At 42.1% G+C, this 27858-nt stretch overlaps 1 protein-coding gene and 1 pseudogene across 1 annotated transcript; one reads left to right on the top strand and one right to left on the bottom strand.

Annotated features, from left to right (window-relative positions):
- On the top strand, positions 1-27858 carry LOC136463298 (achilleol B synthase-like; annotated as a pseudogene).
- LOC136462243 (calcium/calmodulin-dependent serine/threonine-protein kinase 1-like) lies at positions 7224-9730 on the bottom strand. Its single transcript, XM_066461373.1, has 6 exons — positions 9203-9730; positions 8278-8364; positions 7950-8008; positions 7762-7853; positions 7576-7653; positions 7224-7382 (listed from the first exon to the last, which is right to left on the bottom strand). The coding sequence occupies exons 1-6, from the start codon at positions 9728-9730 to the stop codon at positions 7366-7368; spliced, it is 861 nt and encodes a 286-aa protein (XP_066317470.1). The 3' UTR covers positions 7224-7365.

The raw sequence follows: 27858 nt of genomic DNA, 5'->3' as shown, positions 1-27858 counted from the left end.
ATGTAGAGGCTCAAGGTGGCGGAGGGCGGCGGCCATGGCTACGGTCGACCAACGGCTTCCTCGGACGAGCCGTGTGGGAATTCGACCCGGACCTTGGTACGTTGGACGAGCATTCCGAGCTTGAGAAGATGCGCCGGGAGTTCACTGAGAACCGCTTCAAGCGGAGGGAGTCTTCCGATCTCCTCATGCGCATGCAGGTAATAAATCTACTTGCACATCCTAGATTTATGATCATAAATAGTACCGTGGCAGTGGCACATCTAGCTCACACTCTAGTTTTATCTTCAATCTAGCTTAATTTAATCAAGTTTATAGCAAAATATATCAATGTTTACTATATTAAATTAGGGACAATTTTACCGTGCCACTCATCTACTGTAACGTGGCACAATAAACGCATAGTTTCCTACAGTAACGCACAACACAGTAAATAGTTCCGCAGCTGCAGCAGCGTTACACTAACCCGAAACAGAAGTAGCCCCCAACAGTAGCAGCACCACAGCAACACGCGGGAGGCCTACTAGTTGCAATAAAACAGATAACAAATTAAACAATGATTTAAAAGATATGGATGTGGGAGGCCTGCTAGTTGCAATAAAACATAAAACAAATCAAAGAATGACTTAAAAGAGATGGATACGGTGAACCAATAAAGCAACTCAAGCCTACAGATATATGTATGAGTGAATAGAAGTTGAAATGATTAGTGGAAATAGGGGCCTACGAGATAAATAAATGCCGGTGGCTTGTGGACTCTATGACTTAATTTTGGTGCAGTGAACCTTTTACAGGTGTCATGGCGTTCTTACCAAGACTGCCTTTATAGCTTTTGTATTGGTACCTGTGACAATGGATTTTATCTCGATGAAACTCTCTCTTCATAATTAACCTGTCAAGTCATCAAATCTGTTGATCTGTCTTAGTATTAAATGCAATGAAACTAAGATAGATCCCATGGAGACTACCCTAAGATGAAGCTAATGATGCCCCTTGCATACAGTTGCAAAGCTCTTCAATTTTGATGCCTTCTATCAAAGTGTATATACCGCCCGCACTAGGCATAATACCGATAGATAACAAAACTAGCTCATAAATGCATAAGTTTAGATGATATCTCTGATTCATGCTTAAATCCACAACATAATTGATAGAAACATGAAAGTGGTTAATAATTACCTAAATAATGATGGTTTGGTTCGCCCTCTTCTCCCATATCTTCATCAACAAATCAAATGAACTTGAACCTACACACATAAATTTGGTATTTAAAAATATTAGCAATGTATTCCATAAAATACAACTGATCATTCGGCATAAATGGTAGGAACATATCAGTGCAACATATCACTTGCTCTAGTTTGAGGTAAAGGAAGTAACTTTTTCATTAGAGACTCCGGTTGATGAAATGATGTATAAAATATATTCACCTTTGATGCTTGTAAAGACATCTGGGTCAATATAACAAATCGTCCGATGTATCAACCAATTACTCCCATATTATTCGTTGACTCAGTCTTGACAATTTTCATAGCCAAGATTACTTATAGATAATAAAACTAGTCCATAAATGCATAACTTTAGATGATTATCTCAAGTCCATGCTTAAATCCACAACATAATTGATAGAAACATGAAAGTCTCGCCTCGCATGTCTTGACCAATAGCATCGTATGAACCTAAACCTATACATAAATTCGATATTTGAAAACATTAGCAATGTAGTCTATAAAATACAATTGATCATTCGACAAAAATGGTTCGAATATATCAGTGCAATATATCCTTGATTACCTCCTTTATTGCACTTGCACATGGTGCCATGGACAAGGACACCTTGAACTGGATTGTGATGGAGACGGATTCACTATGCCAGAAACGCACAAAGACATTATATTAGAGATGGGCTAATGTGTGTCTCTGGTGACTAATTAGACATGAGGCTTAACCGTACTTGTCTCTTGGTCATGTTCACATCATCATCAGTCGTCGTCGTCGTTATTGTTACTAACCAATTGAAAGTAACTGAGCATGAAATCGTTATGTAAACATAGGAACAAACTCACCTTATTATATTTAATAGTTATATTATTAAATTTAATAGTGGCACATCTAGCTCGCACTCTAGTTTTATCTTCTACTATCTAGCTTAATTTAATCAAGTTTATAGCAAAATATATCAACATTTATGATATTAAATTAGGGATGATCTTTGCTGTTCCATTCATTCACTGTAATGTGGCACAATAAACGCACAATTCCGTCCAGTAAACGGTTCCGCAGCAGCAGCAACACTGCTGCCTCCGAAACTAGTAGTAGCCCCTTGCAATAAAACATAAAACAAATCAAATAATGACTTAAAAGAGATGGATATGATAAACAAATAAAGCAACTAAAACCATACTACAAATAGATGCCCCTGCATATTAAGGGAATGTTCTCTAGGAGGAGTGATCACATCCCTGTAGTCTTCAATCCAAACACCACCAAAAGAAGGACCGCTCTAGCCTATCCCATTGCATCCTCCCATCCAAACGCCAACTTATAGTTTAAGCCTACTAACAAGGAAAATTTATATGTATGGCCTCCTTTTGTCACTTTTGTCCTTGATTATTATGCAAAAGGATTAGTCAAAAAGGTATTATGTTCCGAGAAAATAAAAGTCAAGCATCCTTGATTACCTTCCTTTATTGCACTTGCACATGGTGCCACAGACAAGGAGACCTTGAATTGGAATGTGATGGAGACGGATTCACTATGCCAGAAAAGCACAAAGAATACATTACTATTAGAGATGGGCTGATATGTGTCTCTGGTGACTAATTAGACATGAGGCTTAACCATATACCTATCTCTAATATTGGCTCCCACAGGGCCAGGTTTAAGGTCGCCCCTCATCACAGATGGGGCTCAACTGGGGCCCATCTATGATAGGAGGGCACAATAACACAAGTAGAGTTTAACAAGGTTTGTCTCTAATATTACATACATCACATACAGGGTCTTAAGTAAGGAATTGTCTGTGATGTTTGGGTCCACATCCAAGACAATTGATGACTATCCCCATCTCTAACATTATTGTTATCACATATGTGCATATGGAAAATTGAGTCTATAATTAGAGACGACCACAATCAGAGATGGGTGGTGTCTATCCCAACTGTGATAGTTCAAAACACATCGATGCATTCTAAGAGACCTGACTCCTATGGCAGCCTTAGGGTGCTAAAGTTCTTTTCAGGTCTGTCATTACGTTGAGCTGCACATGTGATATCGTGCACTAGCAACACCGCCTCCCCCTCACCCCCACACCCACACAAGGGAAATTAGGTGGAGGTAGTGTCAATCAAGGATATTATTAATTCATTTGTTGAAGCAAGTGTTGACAGACAAGGATGATGCTATGCCCTACTAAGGCGAGGAATGCAATGCGTGGGGCGGGCACTAGAGAACACCATATATAGGTGGAGAGGCGATTAACAACTAGGTCAATAGAAGTTGGGTGCAGAAATAAACATGGACATGACAATGACGATGGTTTTTGGTAGCCACTTCAAGCCCAAGTCTTGAATCTAAACATGGGATGGCTTTCGTATGATGTTCTATGTCAAATACATAATGAGATGGTTGTTCTTCGTATGCATCAAATGTCTAATCTTACGTTTTTACATAGTCTCATTATTTGTTTCGGTGCTAGTAGATGCCTGTCAACGACATGAAGTTTGTAATGATATTCATCAATCTCAAGATCTATCGATTGAATCTCCCATATAGATGAAGTTGTTGGGTGTGGTTATTTATTTTACAAGTATCCGATATGCCTCTCACGAGTCATGACAGTGAGTCACATTATGGTGACTTTGTTAGTCTTAAAATCAACACGTATAATCTCGTATACACGTCCATAGGGGTAGTTAGGTCGCTCCAGAAAAAAGGTAAAAATAAGAAGAATAAAAGTGGTTGATTTCTAAGGACATGTTGGGAACCGCTTAAAATCCGTTTCTAGGTGAAACTAATTGAGAATCCCACCTAAACGACTTGATTATTTGTTGATTTGTTTGACCATTGTGGTTGTAACAATCGACCTTTCAAGTATATCCCGCGGTTCACTCTATTGCGGGAGACGGCGGGAGAGACCTCTATAGTCTACACATTCCTTCCACCATGGGCGGTTTCGTCCGTTGCCTCCTAAATGCTTGCCCCTTCTCTCCCTAGCTCGCTCCGCCATCACTTGCTTGTTCAGCCGTCCACCTCCTACTAACGTGAAGAAACAAAGAGGAAGGACATTCTCTAGTTTTGAATTTTTCCAGAAACAAAAATAAATACCTAGAGACTTCAAAAAACTCATGTATTTTTTGGTATAATGCTATAGATTAAATCAAGAGCGACCCATTTTTGTTTGATCTGGAATCATATGTTTTGTAGCTTTAAAATTATTTTCCCTGAAATTGCTATCTTTGAGTTTTTGGCTAAACTGATTAGTTGCAAAACCTATATATGGGCATGCAGCCCGAGCCCATCAGCCCGGCACGAGGCCCTTTTTTTTTGGCCTGGCCTAGCCCGATGGCCAGCGGGCTCGGGCTGGCATGGCCCGAGCGAGCAGGCCATGCCTAGGGCCATACCCTAGGTACGCGGGCTGGCACGGCACGGCCCGTAATTTAGCGAAGGCCCGGTGACGGCCCGATGCCTACCATGGCCTGCTAAAGGCCCACGATTTCTATTCCCCAAAACCCTAACCGGCCTCCCTCCCCACGCCGCTCGTCATTCTATCCCTCGCGCGACACGGACGCCCTCTTCGCCTCGCGGCTCGTGCGACGTAGACGGCCCCCCTCGCGTGGACACAGATCGCCCTCCCCTTGCGCGAGCGCTACCTCGCGAGTCGCGTCGCGAGCGTGGCCAGCCCCGAGTTGTGCCCTGACGCCTTCTCCTTATCCGTGATGCGGCTTCTGTGCTCCCCCACGGAACCTTCCCCACGGCGGCAGCACTCCTCTACCACGGCAGCCGACTGCCTCCTCGATGCCCTCTCGCAGATCCGGCTTCCAGCCTCAGTGGCAAGCGCGCAGCGTGCGCCAGCAGCCGTTGCCACCTTCTCTTTCTATGTAGGCCACCGAGCTAAAGGAGAGCTAGTGTGTCCTCCGCGGATCCAACCGGACCATGGCAAAGCCACCAGCTACTTCGCGTCCTCCACGGAGCCAGCGCGCCCTCCCCTCCTCCGCCAACTACTTCACCGCGTCCTCCCTAGGGCTGAGCTCACCGGCGGCCGCCTGCCACCTCCAGGCCTCGCCTTCTGCTACTCTCTATTCTGATTTGGTGGGCCTCCGGCCGGCCCGGCCTGCTAAAAAGGCCTTGCTTTCTAGGCCATCCCGGCATAGAAAAGGGCCCAACAGGCCATGCTTGGGCCATCATCTAGGCACGAAGCCCAGGGCGGCACTGGCTCGGTGGCACGCCAGACCGTGCCTCGTCGGGCCTGGCCCGTTGTCCATCTATAGCAAAACCATTGCCAAGAAAATATGAGAAAAATCATCTAAATTCATGGTTTGAAAAATAATATTTTATCATGCTAACTCACAATATGTAAGCTATGGTGAAAATCAAAGTTCCTTCAGAAAGCATATGTGAAAATTATATATTTGAAGTAAGTTTCCAAATTATACAAAGCAAGCTCAAATCTTTAGAGGTGCTCATGATACATGTCAACAAACTAAAAAACTAATATCATAATTGATTTTAGCCCGTACTCAATCAGCAAATGAGCTATCACCAGCCTCAGGAGCGTTGATGTCAATTTTACAGTCAGAAACAAAGAATAAGGATTGCCAAACACAGATTCTTCAAACCATAGCATACTAGTAGAAACATATAACTAGATCAAAATCAATTCTCACACAAAGGGTTCCAAACAGAACATAATATATTATTGTTTTCTAGAAAATGCAGTACATATTTTTATTGAAGGTAGGTGTTGAAAAGTGGGTGAGCTGTTACTACGCCGCATTAGAATTTGGCTTACCTGGATGGCCCAACATTAAATGAGGTTAAAAGGTCCATGGGCTCAGGCTCTTAGCAGCTTGGTTGATGGGCTGGCAGTTGAAGGCTTTGGGCTGGTGGTAAGCCTGGCAGCGGCGAAGGATGTCCAGGCGGGGGAGGTGAGGCAATTGCCCTGGGCAGCCGCAAGCGAGGACCTGCCTATGCAGAGAGCGGTCGGAACTCGGAAGAGAAGCCATTTCAACGCGGCGATGGAGGTTTCCACTCCCTTTCGTGGTTTCCTCTCTAGCAAGAGCCGGGGTGCTCCATGGGCTATGGCGGCCGCCGGCCTGTTGTTCTCGTTGGTTTCAACTTATGGATGGTCAATCAATCATTTTCAAGATTAAAATACTATTCGGCTGATGGTTTCTGCGGCTGATAAGCCGGCTAAAGCTAATTTGTGGTGAGAGAAAAACACTATTCCATGGTTGATAAGCCAGACGTTCAAGCGAACATGGCATTAATACTGTTTCCTTTTAAATATTCTAGGTCAATATTTTCGTAAATGCTAAACGGTAAACAATCGGTCACCTACCGTTAGCTATTATTCGGGCTAAACAGTTTATTAAACAGGCTAAACGACAAATTAAACGGGCTAAACGGATGATTAAACGGAAACGGCGTACCACCGTATAGCGTTTAAACGGAAACGACCAGGTTAGGCGAACAATGTTCTAGGTACGAAACCTAAGTATGTCAAAAAAATAATTAATTAGCAGCTATAAGCTATCAGAATCTCTATCACAAATTCTTTAATTTGTTGCAGTGCGCAACGTAAAACGGTCCTCAACGAGATCTTCCACGCATCAACCTTCAGGAGGATGAACAGGTCACTGAAGAAATTGTACTCAACTCGTTAAGGCGAGCTTTGGATACGTTCTCTTGTCTGCAAGCCAGTGATGGGCACTGGCCCGGTGATTTTAGTGGGGTCATGTTCATCGTGCCTGGCTTGGTGCGCCTTTGTTTCTGCTTCACAACATCATGCACATTTTTCTATTTACTTGCTTTTCTAGCTTAATGGACTAACATTACACCGTCATTAAAGGGTATGGAATGCTTATCCTAAGAGAGTGAAAAGTTACATGAAAATGTAAAACAATGGATGTTAAAATTAGTCAATGTGACATGGGGAAGTCTCCAAACCATTCTGATGAAGATATGAGATTGCCACGGTCTGTCCGACAGTTGATCTGGGTGACAAGTGCTGTGTGCTTGTATGCACCACTTGCTGTGAGGATGTGGGCATATACCCATACAAGAGCGATGCACGTTAGGAGTGAGAACCTCTCCAAAACAGGAACATGACGAATATTCACGTGCTTGAGATACTGGGCAATGATGAACTTATGATTGCAAAAAACCTGAACACCGTACAAGGCAGCCAAGAAACAAATGATGAACTTATGATTGCAACATCTGTGCTAGTGGCACTGCAGAGATACTGAATTCTTGTTTCGAAACTAACAACCAAAACATGATCTACTAAATGAGAGTTAAAAAGATCACAACAGGATTGCAAATTTCACTTTGTCTACTATGCTTCTTAGTGCTTACCAACAATTCCAAACATAACACAGTAAATGGCAGCGAATATTGTGAAAGGAATTGAGGCAAAAAGTGCTCCAAATTTTCCTGCAATCATGATAATTTTGGAATTCGTTTAAAAAATAAAGAACAAGTATACAATTCTGAAAAACTAATTGATGCAACTTAATATCACTTGCTAGGGACAAATGTTACCTAGAATGGAGAAGAAGACCATTAAACCAGCAGAAATTTGTATCACTCTTCTGCTACCAACCCTTGTTGATCCTAGGAGACCAACGTTCTCACTGTGTTGCAGGCAGAGATTCACCATACTCTTAGACATGGAGCTGAAGAACAATATCAGCCTGAAGAATTTTGTATCAGCATGAAGATGCACTTACACAGAAACAGTAGAACCAGTCCCAGTGCCAAACAGGCCATCTAGTAGGGTGCCAATGCCCTGGATGTATTACATATTTGAGAAGAAAAAGGAGAGAACATGTTTAACTTGCTTTAACATAGAGCACATGCAAATATTTTAATTTCTCTTCATCAAAACATTGGTTATTTCGACATAAGTACAACTGCAACAAAGTATCAGAAAATTTTCTAGCCAACATCCATGAACTATAGGAAGATTATTTGGACTGAAGTTTAAAAAAGGAAGATTATTTGCCATGTCAGAGATATTGACCAATTGCTGTAGGAAGCTAGGATAACATCACTAACCTGCCACCCAATGCCTCTGCTCAGGACATATGCTGGTGGGGGTGTCGCACTAGCCAATCGTGCAGCAGCTTTGAATGCTCCCGTGGTCTGCAACCCTCAAACATTGTCCACTGAATTAGATGTATTGAAAAAAAAAATCCTAAATAATGAAAACCAACAAATTTCTACAAGGCATGATATATAAACCTCTTCGAAAATTTCTCTGTTTTTTTTGAAAGGAATTTCTCTGTTTATTTTTAGTAAGTATGTCATGGTACCTCTATTAAAGAAACCATCACCGCAGCCATCATACCGAATGCATGGTCTGCACTGAATGTTAGTGCACCCCATTGTAAAGGGTATGGAATGCTTATCCTAAGAGAGTGGAAAGTTACATGAAAATGTAAAACATGGATGTTAAAATTAGTCAATGTGACATGGGGAAGTCTTCAAACCATTCTGATGAAGATATGAGATTGCCACGGTCTGTACCGACAGTTGATCTGGGTGACAAGTGCTGTGTGCTTGTATGCACCACTTGCTGTGAGGATGTGGGCATATACCCATACAAGAGCGATGCACATTAGGAGTGAGAACCTCTCCAAAACAGGAACATGACGAATATTCACGTGCTTGAGATACTGGGAAATGATGAACTTATGATTGCAAAAAACCTGAACACCGTGCAAGGCAGCCAAGAAACAAATGATGAACTTATGATTGCAACATCTGTGCTAGTGGCACTGCAGAGATACTAAATTATTGTTTCGAAACTAACAACCAAAACATGATCTACTAAATGAGAGTTAAAAAGATCACAACAGGATGGCAATTATGTACCCCGACATAGTTGGTTCATGATCCACTGGAGGAACCGAGCCGATTGAAACAGAGGTAAGATCGTGCATTCAATAAAAGAGGAGTGTGAGATCACGAGTAGCAAGACCTTGGCTTTGGAGATGACCTTGACCGCCAGGACCTGGCTTCTCATGTCTCCCTTGCAGCCGCGCACGAGGCAGGTGTGGCCGAAATGGCCGCAGCCCACCTCCTTGCCCAGCTCGTACTTGGCGGCGAAGTGGCGGTCGTAGCCGAAGCTTTTGTCAAGCTCCCTGCTCCACCTGACCGGCGCCGCCGGAGCCTCCGGCCCCGTGCTCCGGGATTGGGACCACGACGGGCAGCCTGGGCACCTACGACGCGGAGGCCAGCGAGCGAGGGACTCCTTGATGTGCTTGGCCAGGGACGGCGGCGGGAATGAGCGGCGGAAGAACTGACGCGGCGTGGACGCCGAGGTCGCCGGCGTCGGCGCGATGCCGTCGGGGAGCCCGAAAGGGCTCTCGGCCCAGGGGCTGCTGGCCGCCGCCGACCGCGCCGGTGTCGCCCCTGACTCTGCCCCCACGCAGCGTCCCCGCAGGAGACGGCCGCGCGCTCCGCCTCCCTCCTCTCCCTCCTCCCCCACCCCCTCCTGACGCCGCATCCTCCGACCCGACCCTGAACACCGCCGAGACGGTGATGGCAACGACGGCGGACGACGGCGGCACACAGACGCAGAATAGAGACAGCGGCGAATGAACCCTAACAAGACGAAAATATTCATCTTCATCTAACTATGTAAATCTCAACTATACTACTCAAAACATTATTTTTACATTTGTGAATTTTCGTTTTACCCTTAATTAAAAAAAATAACCATGAAAAAGTAATTGTCACTCTTTTATTTGAAGTCCTAATCCTCTAAACTTTGGAGGCATTGGAAGGTGTTACTGCCATATGGGCCCACCGACCATAGACACATCTAACGCCTCCCGACGCCTCCTTCATTGACACCTCTCAACGCCTTCCCTCTTATGGGCCCACCAATCATAGACACAGCCAACGCTTTCTGACGCCTCCCCAACCATAGTAAAAAAATTCTAAGAATAAAACATTCTTTCACCTTCACTTGCAGATATTTGCATTGTATGTCACCAAATCACTCAATGTTGTGATATCACCGGAACATCGGCGTGAGATATGCCGCTACATATACAACCATCAGGCATGGCATGATTCTCTTGGACTCTCTCCGATGTCTTTTTTTGGATGGCTGGGATAATGGCCTGCCAATGCCATAGGACTCATAGCATTTCTCTCCTATTATTGCTAGATTGTTAGAATCATGAAAGAATTTCTTTTTCTGCAGATACTTATGAATAACTTTGTATTACTTCAAACAAGTGTGCCTTACATTATATACACATTTTTAAGGCCATACCTAATTTAATATTATTCTCACAATTTAATAGTATTTTTGTTTTTCACATGAATATTATGTAGAACGAAGATGGTGGATGGGGCACTCTTATATTAGGCTCAAGCAGCATGTTTGGCACATGTTCAAATTACATCACTCTAAGGCTTCTCGGCGAGGAGCTAAATGGCAAGAACAATGCATTGGCTAAAGGGCGTGCATGGATCCTAACCCATGGTGGTGCAACCTTGGTGCCCCAGTGGGGAAAAATATGGCTTTCGGTATGCTTCATGGTGCATATATGTCTAATAACTTGTATTTCATATTAGGACTCACTTTTTTCAGGGAAAATATATACCGCGGTCTCATTTGTAATCTCTAATTCCATTGCATTGTGTAACTGATAATAACTTAATTTTCTTTGGAATCAAATGGAGATACTTGGAGTGTACGATTGGTCAGGAAATAATCCAATTTTCCCTGAACTATGGCTATCTCCCCAATTTCAAACCTCCAGGGTATTATACACTGGAAGCATGGATTTGCTGAATTTGAACATTGTCTTTTGTAGGGAAATTCTGGTGCTTAACCCGTATGGTTTATCTCCCAATGGCTTACCTTTGGTAATAAATTCGTGGGACCAATTACATCAATTATACTGGCCATCAGAGAGGAGATTTATGACTCTTCATATGAAAAGATTGACTGGAGTGAGGCTCGTAGAGCCTGTGCAAAGGTTTACCAGATTCCTTGCTGTTTCTATATTTTTTATTTGCCTCAGTGAAGTGCTTTTGATGGATTTCCAGAAAAGCAGTTCTGAGTTCAGTTTGTTTTTGTGTTTGTCATGCAAACCATCATGAAGTGAGAGAAACATATATTTCTCTACTTATAACAATGCAGGAACGAGATCTTGTTTAACTAAGATGAAGTTTTAGACTTGTTGAAATTTCTAGTCCTCCCTTTTTTGTTTTTCAATTTCAGGAGGACATGCTCTGTCCACAGACACCGCTGCAAGATGCTGTTTGGACTTCACTTTACAAGTATGTGGAACCAGTATTGAGCTGTTGGCCAATGAATAAGCTGAGGGAGAGAGCTCTGAGGAATCTCATGGAGCATATCCATTATGAAGATGTGAACATGCAGTATGTCTGCATATGTGCTGTAAACAAGGTAATATCGCTGAGGCCTCACTATATGCACTCGAACTAAATGCATAGGCATTTGTCCTGGCTTGGTCTTGTTTCTATTACTGTGTTCTATGATATAGCATATGCACTATTGTCTTGTTTGTTTGTCTTCAATTATCATGTCTTTGTGGATTGACTCTTGGTGTTTGTCAATATCAATTAATTCAATGTTTAGACTCTGAACATGGTCTGCTGCTGGGTAGAAGATCCAAATTCAGACGCATTCAGGTGTCATCTTGCAAGGATACCTGATTTCTTGTGGCTCTCAAAAGATGGCATGAAAGCACAGGTATAACTTATCCTGTTCTCATGCACAATTTGTAGTTCCTAGCATGTATGTTGTGCTGTCATTATTAGTAGGTGCACTACTGCTAATCCGTTGAGCTACAATCATACATTCAACTAGGAAGGTTTCCTTTGGCTAATTGTGTTGACATCACCGCTGAAGTTTACCAAGCAGAAAACTAATGGAAAATTTGCATTCAAGTTCCATTGATGTTCATTGCACATCATGAACTAATTTACCAAGCAGAAAACTAACGACAAAGATAGATGGTCCCCATCATGAACTATCTGTTACAAGATACACATTGTGTTGTACTAATTTATTAAAATTGATGTACATGTGTGTGTTGGTAGGTACATGATGGTTGTCAGAGCTGGGAGACATCTTTTATAATTCAAGCATTTTGCGCTACAGATCTTGTCAATGAGTATGGTCCAACTATTCAGAGAGCCCATGAGTTCATAAAACATTCACAGGTTTCTTATTTTATTCCAAATACTCTAAATATATAAAAAAAATAACCATTTCAGACAGTAATCTAAAGTTACTTGACATGCGTGTTTGTATTAAGGTTCTCAGGAATCATCCTGGTGACCAAAGTTACTGGCATCGTCATACATCAAAGGGTTCATGGACTCTTTCATCTGCAGACAATGGATGGGCTGTCTCTGACACTACAGGAGAAGCACTGAAGGTAGACAAGTAAAATTTGTTTTCATATAAATTGCTAGGATCACAAAGCTAAACCTTACATGATAATAATCAGGATCAGCTTGATCTATTGTTGAGTCCCATGGTTTTAATTATCTGTTCCATAAGAACTTACTCAATTTCATTTCCAGGCTGTACTGCTGTTATAAAAAATCTCAAACAACCTTGTCGGGTATCCAATAGAAAGAGGAAGGCTGTATGATGCTGTTGATTGCCTTCTATCTTTTATGGTATGAATTCACTAGCAGTCTTGTACTCATGTGTTCCATGAAAAATCAAATATCACAATTATACCCCATTGATACCAAATAATATGTTACACAAAACATACCGAGGTAATAGGACAAAGTGTACATGGATAATTCTCAAATATGGCTGTGATTCTGAAATGTTTGCAAACAGTTTCTATTATTCTTCATCACCTTTAGATAGTCATAGTGTCAAATAATAACATTTCAACCAATTGTTACGATGTCAGCTACATCCTTTAAAATCTTTACCTGTGTTGCCATTGTTCTAAGCTGCAAGGATTATTTGTTAATTGTTAATCATTTTACATTTTAGAATACAGATGGTACCTTTTCAACATATGAATGCAAAAGAACTTCTTGGATAGAGGTAAGTATCTACAGGCCATTCTCATATGTTCTACTTTGTTCCTTTAGCAATATGGTCTTGTGCTTTGTATTCTGTAATCTTAACTATTTGTTTCAATAGAATCTCACTGGTTACAGTTTCATTGCATTGACATACAATTTTTCTAATTACCTAGATCGTCAATCCCTGTGAGAGTTTTCCAAACATGGTTGTTGATCATCCGTAAGTGATGCAAATGACATAGCTTTTAGCAAAAATACTACTAAATGAATTTTCTTTTCAATTGAACAAATTAATTTATATTGTAACATGAATTGGCAGTTATCCAGAATGCACTTCATCAGTGCTTCAAGCGCTGCTACTGTTCAAAGAATTATACCCTTCCTACCGTACCAAAGATATAAAAAAATGTATTAGAAGCGCGGCAACATTTATTGAGAGCAGACAAGAAGAAGATGGTTCTTGGTTTGTTATAATTCAATATTTACATACTTACGCAACAGATTTATTCTTCAACTGTTGATAACAAAATTACTTTCCTTTTGTAGGTTAGGAACTTGGGGTGTATGTTTCACCTATGCGGCCTTCTTTTCGATTAAAGCATTGGTTCTATCATGAAAGCATGCCAGTTTCTATTGTCGAAGCAGCTCAATACTGGTGGATGGGGAGAAAGCCATGTATCTAATGAAACTCAGGTTATCAATTTTTTCTTGTAATTGTTAGGATGCTTCTATTTCTTATTACCTATTTGGTGAAATGAATAGGACAAACAATTTGTTTGTTGGTAATTATGCTAACAAATTGACACATAGTTAGCCTGGATTTTAATCACAATCACATGTCACTCACCGGATTTGGTGTATATTTTGGACCTTTCTTCTGCAAGCATGCTCTCATTAAGTTTTATTGACAACAAAATTTGCTCAAGTAGCAATTTTATTATTGCAATGCCATAACTTATTTTTTCTGGAATATCTAATATATTTGCATATATCATCTGACAACTTATCTTTGTAACACTAAGCAGGTTTATGTAAATTCCAACGGTGACCGTGCTCATGTAGTGAATACTGCTTGGGCAATGCTGGCTTTAATTTATGCTGGGCAGGTATGATATGCAGGCTCTTTATTTTAATTTTTACAAGAGTATGCCATTTTAGTTTGATTTCGACAACAGTATGCAATTTATCGAAAGGTCATTACACCTTCATTTGAATACCAGATTGAGCGTGACCTAGCACCACTGCATCATGCTGCGAAAGAGCTGATCAATATGCAAATGAAAATAGGAGAATTTCCTCAACAAGTAGGTTTCCAAATTTCTAGTGTTGAAGTAGTCTTTTTATCTACAACAAGTAAATTTGTTGTGTTTCTTTTAGTTTGAACAAAAAATTGATGATACCTAGTTTTGATGACCAAGGAAAACATATAATCTTGCATATTAATTAATGTAAAGTTCACAAAATTGCTCTATGTTGATTGGTTGAGGAAATTATTGCAAAACCTTTTAAAAAGAAGTTTCACAATGACATTAGAATAACAAAATGTAACACCCAAAAATTTCATTCTTTTAAAATAAGTAAATTTGATTTAATTATGTTATTATGTGTGAATTCAAATATAGGAAATTAATAATTTTTGGGAAATTAAAATCAAATATAAGGTTAGTAACTTTTTGATGCATACATGCTGCTGCACTTTTATTTTTCCAATGATTGGTTTTGATCAAATTTGAATTTGGATACAAAATCAATTTGAAAATGGTTTGCTAAAAACTCTAGAAAATAAAAAGAAAAAGGGAATTCATTTCTCCCCTCCCTTCTTCATTTCGGCCCGCTGGCCTTTTCCTCCGCACTAGCCCAGCCTCGCGCGGCCTGCATCGCCGGCCCGCTCGCTTTCCCCCTTCCCCGTTTCCTTCCTGGGCCAGCCCAATCGGGCGAGCAGACAACCGCCACGCCAGCCCAGCTCGGGCGCAACCGCCGCCCCGCGCCTCTGCCGCTGATAGCCCGGGCCCGCCTGTCGGCGCCTTCCCCCACCTCCGTGCATCCCGCGTCCGCGCCCGGTCAAGGTGAAACCACCGCCGTGCCCACTTCGGTCGTGGGAGCGTCCTCAACCGTGCCCCGGCCTCTACAAAAGGGAGCCGAACATGTAGCCGCTCCCTTTACTGCCTCCCCCGCTCCTTTTTCGCGCTCGCCGTGCCCGAGGAAGCCGCAACTGCTACGCCGAAGGGCACCAAGGTCCGCCATCTGCCCCTCCACGCGGACAGCCGTCCTCGAGCCGCCTCTGCCTCCATGTTCCCCGCGGTGAGAATCCCCTTGCCACCTTCTTTCTCCCCGTGCCGTTACTTTCAATTTTCATGGCTTCTAGAGCCCTAGCCGCATGCGCCGACGAGCTCCGCATCGCTGGCCATGGCGACCGCCGCCTCGGCCCTCTCCTCCAGCCGCCTTCTCGGCATGGCCGAGGTCGCATGAACCCCCGCTATCCCCCAGTGCTCTCGGATGTGCAAACCGTGGCCCATAGGCTGAGTTCCCCACTCGCCGGCGTGTTCCTTGCCGCCGGCCATGGTTGAGCCACCGTGGCTGCCACTGTTCTGGCCGCTGCCTTCTCTCTCTCCTCCCCCCAGATCTAATCCGAGCCGCCCGTTGCATGATCAACGGCCACCAAAGGCCGATACCCCTTCGCCGTGGCAAATTTGCTAAAGAGCCCCTCGGTTTTCAGCAAATTATGCCCGTCGTCCCTCAGTTGATTAAATCTGATTTTTTTTAAATTCAAAAATAATTCATACTAATTACAGAAATGCCACTAGATTTGTTTTGCTCATAAAAACTTCGTTTTAGCTCTGAATCGACCCGTTCAAATTGCGTTAGTTTCATAATTTCATAATATACGTGTTAGTACCATTGTTAACCATGTTTGCAACTTTTAAATTTCATGGTTAGGTTTAATTAAATAAATTGCTATAGGCAACCCCATTTAATTCATAACTTTCACGTTTTAGCCCCGATTTTCGTGAACTTCGCGTTGACGTGATCGTAGCGAGACGTAGATTCTTTTCATAAACATTTTATCTTGTTTTCTATATTGCTGGTGTACTATTCTAATAATAGGTTTGTTTGCTTTGCATGAATGTTCCCGAAATGTTGTATGTTGCCGTGTTGGTCATGTTCAGACGGTGAGGAGAACGTTAGAGACCAAGAGTTCTTTGACGACAAGCAGGACTAGCAGGAGTTTGCTAACCAAGGCAAGTATAATATGAGATCTACCTTGATGCCTATTCACATTTATTAATTACTCATTTGCATGTGTCTAATTTTGATACCTGTAAGGACATCCTAGTGATTGGTTATCCTATTCCTTGTTCTTCTATGGGTTATACGCATATGGGTAGTTTGCTAGCGCTCAAAGTAACAATACATGATCTACATAATGAAATAATGGTTCTATGGAACGAAAGGGTAAAATTGACTTTTAAACAACTGAATTATAGGGTGAAGGAGCAAATGACTTTCGATCATGATGCTCTCAGCCCACCATAAGGACTTATCTGTCGGCAAAAGCTAGGACTGACGGTGCAACCGTGAGGGTCACATGGCTCTGACTTTAGCTCAGTAATAGGACCTTTTCTAGCTTGTTAGAGGTTACCTTTATGGCGCAAAAGGGGCTTGCCTGGTTGGGTATAGGACTGCCCCTGTTCTTATGTGTATAGCCGCGAAGGATTTGTGCCATTGGAAAGGGGGGTTCCTACATCTGCCTGCCGAGGAAACCTAGCGGCCCTAACTTGTTAGAGAAACCTATGAAATGGCTTCATAGTGTACCCTGCCCGCTCACCATGGCAGTGATATGGGAGTAATTAACCCAGGCATAAGGGAATCACGACTCGCGGTGAATGTGCATAACCTCTGCAGAGGATTACAAACTATTGTAACAGCCGTGCTCATGGTCACGAGCGGCCCAGAAAACTTATAGAATAAATGGTTAATTATTGTTGTTCATTCAAGATGTTCTATGATGATAATATGATACAAATGATTCTGATATCTGATCATGTGGGATTAATTGGGGCTTAAGCATAACTTGATAATAGTTAATGATAAAATCTTGACCTACTAAAAGTGCTAACTGCAGTAAGCCAGTGTCATCCTTTTTGAGCTTTCATAACCCCATGTTAACTTGTTAAGTATGGGAAGTACTTACACTTGTTTACTTTCTATATTTGGATAAAAATCCCAGATGGGTAATAGATGACAACGTGTATGAGGAGTTTCCTGAGGATTATTAGGCTTGTGGTCAACCAGTTGACCGTCCTTGTGTTGGAGCTTCCATGAGAGAGTTATTTTTTTATTGTCCGCTGTGTTGTGTAAGACTATGTGATCTTATTAATCGTGATGTAAGATACACCGTGATGATACTTCTTATAATTTATCAACTTATGTGTGTGACTGATCCCTGGACACACATGAGCTTTATGCATTCAATTTTATCCTTAAAATTGGGTGTGGCTAATTGGTATCAGAGCCAGGTTGACTGTAGGACGCAAGCCTAGTTAGAAATGGTCGTTTTGGCATCTTTGCTCCACTGATTTCTTTCTTACTGTCTCATTCTTGTTATTTTATTAAAATATTTATGCTTTTCATACCTTAATCTAATATATAAAATTGTTGATTCTAATTCTATCTTACTCTAAATCTATAGATGACTCGTAACCCGAAGACCGCCCACCTCAGCACTACAGGCTACCGTGCCATGTTCACCCCCCGTGCTCCACAGGCGGAGAAGGAGATTGTGATCATCTCCGATGATGAGGTGGAACCCTTGATCGAGGATGATGAGGAGTGGATGGCTACCCTGACACCTGCACCTGCTCCTACTCCAACTGTTGCACCTGTCTATGCTGCTATAGCTACCCTAGCAAAGTCATCAGCTACTTCACCTACGTCTGTGCCATCCATAGATGTCCCTGTGGTGGATGAGGAGATAGGCTGGAAGTGCAAATACTACTTCAAGCTAGTCCCGGAGACGGCCTACTACCACACCCTCCTTACTCATGTGCTGGATGACTACTACCCTGATCTGCACGCCTCCATCAACTATCACTGTGCAGAGTACCAGCATCCTTTGGAGGCAACCTTTTGGAAGGTAGAGCTGGTTGTCACTGCCTAGAATGACATAAAGAATGGACATGAGGTGGAGACTGTCCATCGTGCCATTGCTAGATGGGCCCATGCATTGGATGGCATGGAAGATGCAGCGCAGGACGCTTACATCTACTACCATGGTCGTCATTTTGAGGCCATGATGGAGGATCATTTTAGGTTCCTTCCTCGCAATGATCATGAGGGTAATTGGTAGGTCCTAGTACCACCAGAAAGTGATCCAACTCTGGAAGCTACTGTGCAACATGTCCATGCCATGTAGGGGGTAGATGAAGAGGTCAAGGGAGAGCTACGTGCATCACAGAGGGCCAAGAGGCGACTCTAGAAGCAAGTTGATGAACTGCATGATCAACTTGGGCTGCCACCGATCTATAAGAAGAAGCACCGGTCATTCACCATGATTGACACCGCCCCATAGGTGTTAGGTTCCTTGTTTAAAGTTACTACGTTGTTAGTTCGTGTGTCATGTCTAGTCTTGTCTTGTCTTGTGAACTGTAGTGATTAGATGCTTTTAATTGTGAACTTGTATGATTTGGAGTTTGTTTGATTGCTGGAGGTTTGTGGGCATGTCCACAAAATTCCATAGATTTGAACCTTAAGTTTAGATGGAGTCTTAATGCAGATGGGTTTGCTTTATCTTATCTCTGCTGTGCTGTTTTTTGGAGCAGTCTGTGTTCTTTATCTTGTATCTCGAAATCTAGGCTGCCAAAATTCTGAAATTTTTGTGGAGATATCTTGACTTCTGTATATTTCAAATGTCTCTAGAATCACATCAATATATATTCAGGTTTGTGAGATCTAGCTGTCACAAATTGATGTTCCTGCGTAGACTGGAACCCAGAACAGATTCGGTTTAGCTCTGTTTTTGACTATGTATATACCAGAATCTGTAAAAGTGTTCTAAATAAAAGTTGTATCTGATCTCCTAAGCTTTCAAACCGTTCTTGGTACACCTCTGTTGGATCTCTGAAACTCAAGTTATGACTGATTTACCGAATTGCTGTAATTGAATCTTGTCCAGAAAATTCTTAGCATTGTTCTTTATCTTTTATAAGCTCTCTATAATTTGGAAATCTCTAAAATTTTGCACATTTGTTGGAAAGCAGATGGCCGCAAGAGGAGGAAGAGGCAGAGGCCATGGTCGTGGATGTGATGCTCTCATAAATCCACCACACCACCACCAATGACTGTGGAACAATTGATGGGAATGCAAGCGTAGTTGATGCAAGCCATAATGCAACGCTTGGATAATGAACCTACAAGAGGACCACCGCCTGTTCAGGTCAGAGACAAGCCTAGAGAATTCATGAAGGGTCACCCTCCGGTGTTCACTCATGCCTTAGACCCCTTGGAGGCAGACGATTGGTTGCGTGTTATGGAAAAGCAACTTAACATAGCACAATGCAATGATCTTGAGAAGGTGTTGTATGCTTCTGGTCAACTCTAGGGAGTAGCTCAGGATTGATGGGATTCTTTCTAGTATGGAGACCCCAACGATGCTCCTGCTATCACCTAGCAAGAATTCAAGGATAATTTCCGGTCTTATCATATCCCTGATGGACTCATGGAATTGAAGCAGGAGGAATTCAGGTCCCTTAAGCAAGGATCCATGACTGTGGTGGAGTATCATGACAAGTTTGCTCAATTATCATGCTATGCTCCAAATGATGTAGCTGAGGACAAGGAGAAGCAACGCCGTTTCCTCAAGGGACTTTATGATGGACTGCAGCTCTAGCTGATGTCCAACACCTACCCTAACTTTTAGTCCTTGGTGAACCACGCTATTGTGATTGACGATAAGCGCAAAGAGATGAAAGCCAAGAAGAGAAGACTTCAAGGGCAAGCTTCTAGAAGCAACACCCGCCCGCGTGCCTATCCCCAGTAGGGTTTTCAGTAGAGGAATCAAGGACCATCTAACCAGGGAAACTATGGTCAGTATCCTTAGCATAATCAGTTCTAGCAATGCCCCTAGTACCAGCAACAGTTTGGTAATCAGTGTCCCCCGCAACAGACCAGCAATCCAGCAACACACTAGGGAACGCCCAACAATGCTCCTATGAAGAGTGGTGCACCCAATAACCCCAACGCATGCTACCGCTATGGAGAAGTAGGTCACTATGCTTATCAGTGTCCAAAGAAGCAGAACTAGCAAGCTCCTCAGAACCAGAATGGCAATCCGAAGTTCAATGCCCGACCACCTCACACTGCTAAGGTGAACTATGTGTCATCTGATGTAGCTTAGAAGATGCCCGAGGTCATGTTGGGTACATTCAGTGTCAACTCCATCTCTGCTAAAGTACTTTTTGATTACGGTGCTTCGTATTCTTTTATTTCCGAAGCTTTTGTTAGAATATATAGCATACCTTTATGTGCCATAAAAAACCCCATACTAGTAAATTCACTAGGAGGTAGTATGCCAGCTTCTTATTGGAGTCCCTCAGCTAGTATTTCCTTAAGGGGGGTAGAATTCAAAGTGAAACCTATTGTGTTGAGAACAGCGGGAATTGATCTTATTCTAGGAATGGACTGGATGAAACAACACTGAACAGTGATTCAGTGTCAGGAGAGATTAGTTGTTGTGACATCACCTAATGGAGATAGAATCTGTGTAGAAGTGGTAGTGCAAGCTCAGCCAACAGCCACTGTGAACCAGTTGGATGGTGATGCTAATAAACAAGATCATGTTGTGGAGGAGTTCTCAGATGTCTTCCCCGATGACTTGCCAGGTATGCCACCTGACCGTGACATTGAATTCATTATTAAATTATTACCTAGAACTGCACCAATAGCTAAACGTCCATATAGAATAGGGGTTAATGAATTAGACTTAAGAAACAACTAAAAGAGTTGCAAGAAAAAGGTTTCATACGCCCCAGTTCTTCCCCATGGGGAGCACATGTGATCTTTGTGGATAAGAAGGATGGTAGCCAACATATGTGTGTGGATTGCTGTTCACTTAATGAGGTTACTATTAAGAATAAATACCCTTTGCCAAGGATTGATGATTTGTTTGATCAGTTGAGAGGAGCCTATGTGTTCTCCAAGATTGATCTCCGCTCAGTTTACCATCAGCTTAAGATTCAAAACTCGAACATACCCAAGATAACATTCACTACACGGTATGGCTTGTATGAGTATACTGTTATGTCTTTTGGATTGACCAATGCACCTGCATACTTTATGTATTTGATGAATAAGGTGTTCATGGAGTTTCTTGTTAAATTTGTGGTGGTATTCATTGATGACATACTAATATACTCCAAGACTGAAGAAGAGCATGCTGAACATATAAGGTTGGTCTTGCAAAAGCTTAGAGAACATAGGTTGTACGCTAAGCGGAGCAAGTGTGAGTTTTGGTTGAAGGAGGTCTCTTTTTTGGGTCATGTTGTTTCCAATGGTGGAATGGCAGTGGATCCAGGCAAAGTGCAAGATGTATTGAATTGGAAACCACCAACTAATGTAAGTGAGATTCGTAGCTTTTTGGGATTGGCTAGATATTATAGGAGGTTCATTGAAGGGTTTTCCAAGCTTGCTAAGCCTATGATAGCTCTATGGGAAAATAATGCTAAATTTGTATGGTCTGATAAATGCTAGGCAAACTTTGATGAGCTAAAGAAGAGATTAACTACAACTCCAGTGTTGATTTTGCCCGATTTAAGCAAGAACTTCTCTATATATTGTGATGCATCTTGTTTGGGCCTTGGATGTGTTCTTATGCAAGAAGGAAGAGTGGTGGCATATGCATCTAGACAATTGAGGAAGCATGAGTTGAACTACCCTACTCATGACTTGGAATTGGCAGCTGTGGTTCATGCTTTGAAAATTTGGAGACATTATTTAATTAGGCATAAGAGTGACATCTATACAGACCACAAGAGTTTGATGTGTATATTTACCCAATCAGTTCTGAATCTGAGACAACGTTGTTGGTTGGAATTGATCAAAGACTATGATTTAGACGTGCATTATCATCCGGGAAAAGCAAATGTCGTAGCTGATGCACTTAGCAGGAAGAGTTATGCCAATGGACTTTGGTTGACATTGATGCCAGCAGAGTTGTGTGCTGAAATGGAGTATCTCAACTTGAGTCTTGTCACTAATGCAATGGAATTGGTGATAGAGCCTACATTGGAGCAAGAGATATGAAAAGGTTAATTGGAGGATGAAAAACTAAAAGAGATAGCAGAGAATGTAGTGCTTAGAAAGGCACCAGGATTCAAGATGGATGCGAATGGTATTCTTTGGTCCGGGAAAGGATATGTGTACCTGAAGTGAAGGCTATCCATGATGCAATTCTGCAAGAGGCACATGAGTCTGCTTATTCTATACATCCCGGAAGTACCAAGATGTATTTGGATCTCAAAAAGAAATATTGGTGGTATGGTTTGAAGAGGGATGTGGCAGAGTATGTGGCTTTGTGTGACACTTGTCAAAGAGTGAAAACTGAGCATCAAAGACCTGCAGGGTTGCTACAACCAATGAAGATTCTTGAATGGAAATAGGAAGAAGTGGATATGGGTTTTATCGTAGGTTAGCCCCATACTCAAAGAGGTTATGATTCAATATGGGTAATAGTGGATTGACTCACCAAGGTTGCTTACTTTCTACCAGTCAAGACTACCTATATAGGTGCAAGGCTAGCAGAGTTGTACATGGAAATGATAGTGTGCTTACATGGTGTTCCCAAAAAAATCGTGTCTGATAGAGACACTCAGTTTACGTCACAATTTTGGCAAAAAATACATAGATCTTTGGGGACAAAGTTGAATTTTAGTTCTGCTTACCACCCACAAACTGATGGACAGACTAAAAGGATCAACTAGATTTTGGAAGATATGTTGAGAGCTTGTGCACTACAGTATGGTACTAGTTGGGACAAGAGTTTACCATATGTTGAGTTCTCGTACAACAACAGTTACCAGAAGAGTCTTAAGATGGCACCTTTTGAGGCGCTATATGGATGTAAATGTAGAATGCCTTTGTTCTAGAATTTGACTGGTGAAACTCAAGTGTTTGGACCCGATGTCCTTAGAGATGTAGAAGAACAAGTGAGAATGATTAGAGACAACTTGAGAGTGGCTTAGTCCCGATAGAAGAGTTACGCTGACACTCGTAGAAGAGAGCTGACTTTCGAAGTTGGAGATTATGTATACTTGAAGATGTCACCAATGAGAAGTGTGAAAAGATTCAATATGAAGGAAAAGTTGGCACCGAGGTATATTGGACCTTTCAAGATCCTAGAGAGACATGGAGAAGTAGCCTATCAGTTGGAACTGCCTGAGAGTTTGTAAGGTGTGCACGGTGCGTTTCATGTTTCTTAATTAAAGAAGTGTTTGCGAGTACCAGAAGAGCAAATTCCTTTAGAAGAACTTGCTGTTAAGGAAGATCTCACATATGAAGAGTATCCGATAAAGATCTTACAGATGACAGAAAGAGTTACAAGGAGCTGAGTAATAAAAATGTGCAAGGTACAGTGGAATCAGTATACAGAGGATGAGGCTACTTGGGAAAGAGAAGAGGAATTGCGAAAGTCTTATCCACAACTATTTGAGTAAGCAATCATCTGAATCTCGAGGACAAGATTCATCTTAAGGGGGGTAGAATTGTAACACCCAAAAATTTCATTCTTTTAAAATAAGTAAATTTGATTTAATTATGTTATTATGTGTGAATTCAAATATAGGAAATTAATAATTTTTGGGAAATTAAAATTAAATATATGGTTAGTAACTTTTTGATGCATACATGCTGTTGCACTTTTATTTTTGCAATGATTGGTTTTGATCAAATTTGAATTTGGATACAAAATCAATTTTGAAAATGGTTTACTAAAAACTCTAGAAAATAAAAAGAAAAAGGAAATTCATTTCTCCCCTCCCTTCTTCCTTTTGGCCCACTGGCCTTTTCCTCCGCACCAGCCCAGCCTCGCGCGGCCTGCATCGCTGGCCCGCTCGCTTTCCCCCTTCCTCGTTTCCCTCCTGGGCCGGCCCAACCGAGCGAGCAGGCAACCGTCGCGCTAGCCTAGCTCGGGTGCAACCGCCGCCCTACGCCTCTGCCGTTGACAGCCCCGCCCCGCCTGTCGGCGCCGTCCCCCACCTCCGCGCGTCTCGCGTCCACGCCTGGTCAAGGCGAAACCACCGCCGTGCCCACTTCAGTTGTGGGAGCATCCTCCCCCATGCCCCAGCCTCTACAAAAGGGAGCTGAATGCATAGCCACTCCCTCTGCTGCCTCCCCCGCTCCTTTTTCGTGCTCGCCATGCCCAAGGATGTCGTAACTGCCACGCCGAAGGGCGCCAAGGTCCGCCGTCCGCCCCTCCGCATAGACAGCCATCCCTGAGCCGCCTCCGCCTCTGTTTTCCCCACGGTGAGAATCCCCTTGCCCCCCTCTTTCTCCCTGTGCCGTTACTTTCAATTTTCATGGCTTCTAGAGCCCTAGCCGCATGCGCTGACGAGCTCCGCATCGTCGGCCATGGCGACCGCCGCCTCGACCCTCTCCTCTGGCTACCTTCTCGGCATGGCCGAGGTCGCATGAACCCCCGCTATCCCCCAGTTCTCTCGGATGCGCAAACCATGGCCCATAGGCTGAGTTCCCCACTCACCAGCGTGTTCCTTGCCACCGGCCATGGCTGAGCCGCCGCTGCTGCCACTGTTCTGGCCGTTGCCTTCTCACTCTCCTCCCCCAGATCTAATTCGAGCCTTCCATTGCATGATCAACGGCCACCGAAGGCCGATACCCCTTCGCCGTGGCAAATTTGCTAAAGAGCCCCTCGGTTTTTAGCAAATTATGCCCGCCGTCCCTCAGTTGATTAAATCTGAATATATTTTTTTAAATCCGAAAATAATTCATACTAATTATGGAAATGCGACTGGATTTGTTTTGCTCATAAAAACTTCATTTTAGCTCTGAATCGACCCATTCAAATTGTGTTAGTTTTGTAATTTCATAATCTACATGTTAGTACCATTATTAACCATGTTTCCAACTTTTAAATTTCATGGTTAGGTTTAATTAAATAAATTGCTATAGGAAACCCCATTTAATTTATAACTTTCATGTTTTAGCTCCGATTTTCGTGATCTTCACGTTGACGTGATCATAGCGAGACATAGATTCTTTTCATAAACATTTTATCTTGTTTTCTATATTGCTGGTGTACTGTTCTAATAATAGGTTTGTTTGCTTTGCATGAATGTCCCCAAAATGTTGTATGTTGCCGTGTTGGTCGTGTTCAAACGGTGAGGAGAACGTTGGAGACCAAGAGTTCTTTGACGATCAGCAGGACCAGCAGGAGTTTGCTAACCAAGGTAAGTATAGCATGTGATCTACCTTGATGCCTATTCATATTTATTAATTACGCATTTGCATGTGTCTAATTTTGATACCCGTAAGGACATCCTAGTGATTGGTTATCCTGTTCCTTGTTCTCCTATGGGTTATATGCATATGGGTAGTTTGCTAGCGCTCAATGTAACTATACATGATCTACATAATGAAATAATGGTTCTATGGAACGAAAGGGTAAAATTGACTTTTAAACAACTAAATTATCGGGCGAAGGAGCAAATGACTTTCAATCATGATGCTCTTGGCCCTCCATAAGGACTTATCTGTCGGCAAAAGCTAGGACTGACAGTGCAACCATGAGGGTCATATGGCTCTGACTTTAGCTCAGTAATAGGACCTTTTCTAGATTGTTAGAGGTTATCTTTATGGCGCAAAGGGGGCTTGCCACATTGGGTATAGGACTGCCCCTATTCTTATGTGTATAGTCATGAAGGATTTGTGCCATAGGAAAGGGGGGGGGGGTTCCTACATCTACCTGCCAAGGAAACCTAGCGGCCCTAACTTGTTAGAGAAACCTATGAAATGGCTTCATAGTTTACCCCGCCCGCTCACCATGGTAGTGATATGGGAGTAATTAACCCAGGCATAAGGGAATCATGACTCACAGTGAATGTGCACAACCTCTGCAGAGGATTACAAACTGTTATAATAGCCATGCTCATGGTCACGAGCGGCCTAAAAACTCATAGAATAAATGGTTAATTATTGTTGTTCATTCAAGATGTTCTATGATGATAATATGATACAAATGATTATGATATCTGATCATGTGGGATTAATTAGGGCTTAAGCATAACTTGATAATATTTGATGATAAAATCTTGACCTACTAAAAGTGCTAACTGCAGTAAGCCAGTGTCATCCTTTTTGAGCTTTCATAACCCCATGTTAACTTGTTAAGTACGGGAAGTACTTATGCTTGTTTACTTTTTATATTTGGATAAAAATCCCAGATGGGTAATAGATGACAACGTGTATGAGGAGTTTCCTGAGGACTGTTAGGCTTGTGGTTAATCAGTTGACCGTCCCTATGTTGGAGCTTCCACGAGAGAGTTATTTTTTTATTTTCCACTGTGTTGTGTAAGACTATGTGATGTTATTAATCATGATGTAAGATACACCATGATGATACTTCTTATAATTTGTCAACTTATGTGTGTGACTGATCCCTGGGCACACATGAGCTTTATGCATTCAATTTTATCCTTAAAATTGGGTGTGGCACAAAACTGCAGTTTTTCTTTCTTAAAAATAAATTTGTAAAGCCCAATTCTGTTGCCACTTCAGGTCTACATTTATTGTTGTTTCACATCATATAACTTGTTTATGGTCTTAAAAGTGTAGTTTGCAACAGAAAACAAGAAGAAACTTTAGTTTTGACATGTTGATTTTAAAAGTGTAGTTTCTCCATATAGAAGGCCCATAGAAATGTAGATTTGCAAATTTGTTCTTGTAGTGTAGTTTGATATGTTCCTTTTTGCAATCTTAGTGCAGCTTATAAAATTTACTCTGAACTACTGAAGGAATGAATTGAAACAACCATTTTTTATTGCATACAAATACAAATACGACTACTAGCATATGTTAGAGCTCCATACAATTTAGTTCACATGCAAAAAAACCATGGCTATACATTGACATAAATCATGCTACTGGTTATCATGCACTATTTAATATGAGCTGCCTTTTGCATATGACTATATGAGTGAGGTGACTTAACCTTACGAAACATGGAAACATGGTGCCAATAGATTATTGTGGGTAACTCTAGTGAAACTCGTGAATTAACACTTTTTTGATGAGATGGTGATCCTTGTAAGAATATAGTAGCTACTTAGCCAATGCATAATTGCATAGGCATTCTTGTAGGGGCTGTGAATGTTAGGAACAATGATTGCTTTGGTTTGTTGGTGTTTGATTAGCCTAGGCCTATACGAAATTCTGATGTGGTTTGCATTTTTTACAACAGGTGCATGTTGGATGCTTCAACATGTCCCTTTTTTCAATTATCCAAACTATCGCAACCTGTTCCCTATTTAGGCCCTTGGTGAGTATCGCCATCGCCTTTTGGCAAAGAAGAGAGATGGATCAATGTGA

This window comes from Miscanthus floridulus, chromosome 7 (assembly GCF_019320115.1).
Source record: "Miscanthus floridulus cultivar M001 chromosome 7, ASM1932011v1, whole genome shotgun sequence".
NCBI classification, from domain to species: domain Eukaryota; kingdom Viridiplantae; phylum Streptophyta; class Magnoliopsida; order Poales; family Poaceae; genus Miscanthus; species Miscanthus floridulus.
Note: the sequence above shows the minus strand (reverse complement) of the source record. Positions and strands in the feature narration are given on the sequence as shown.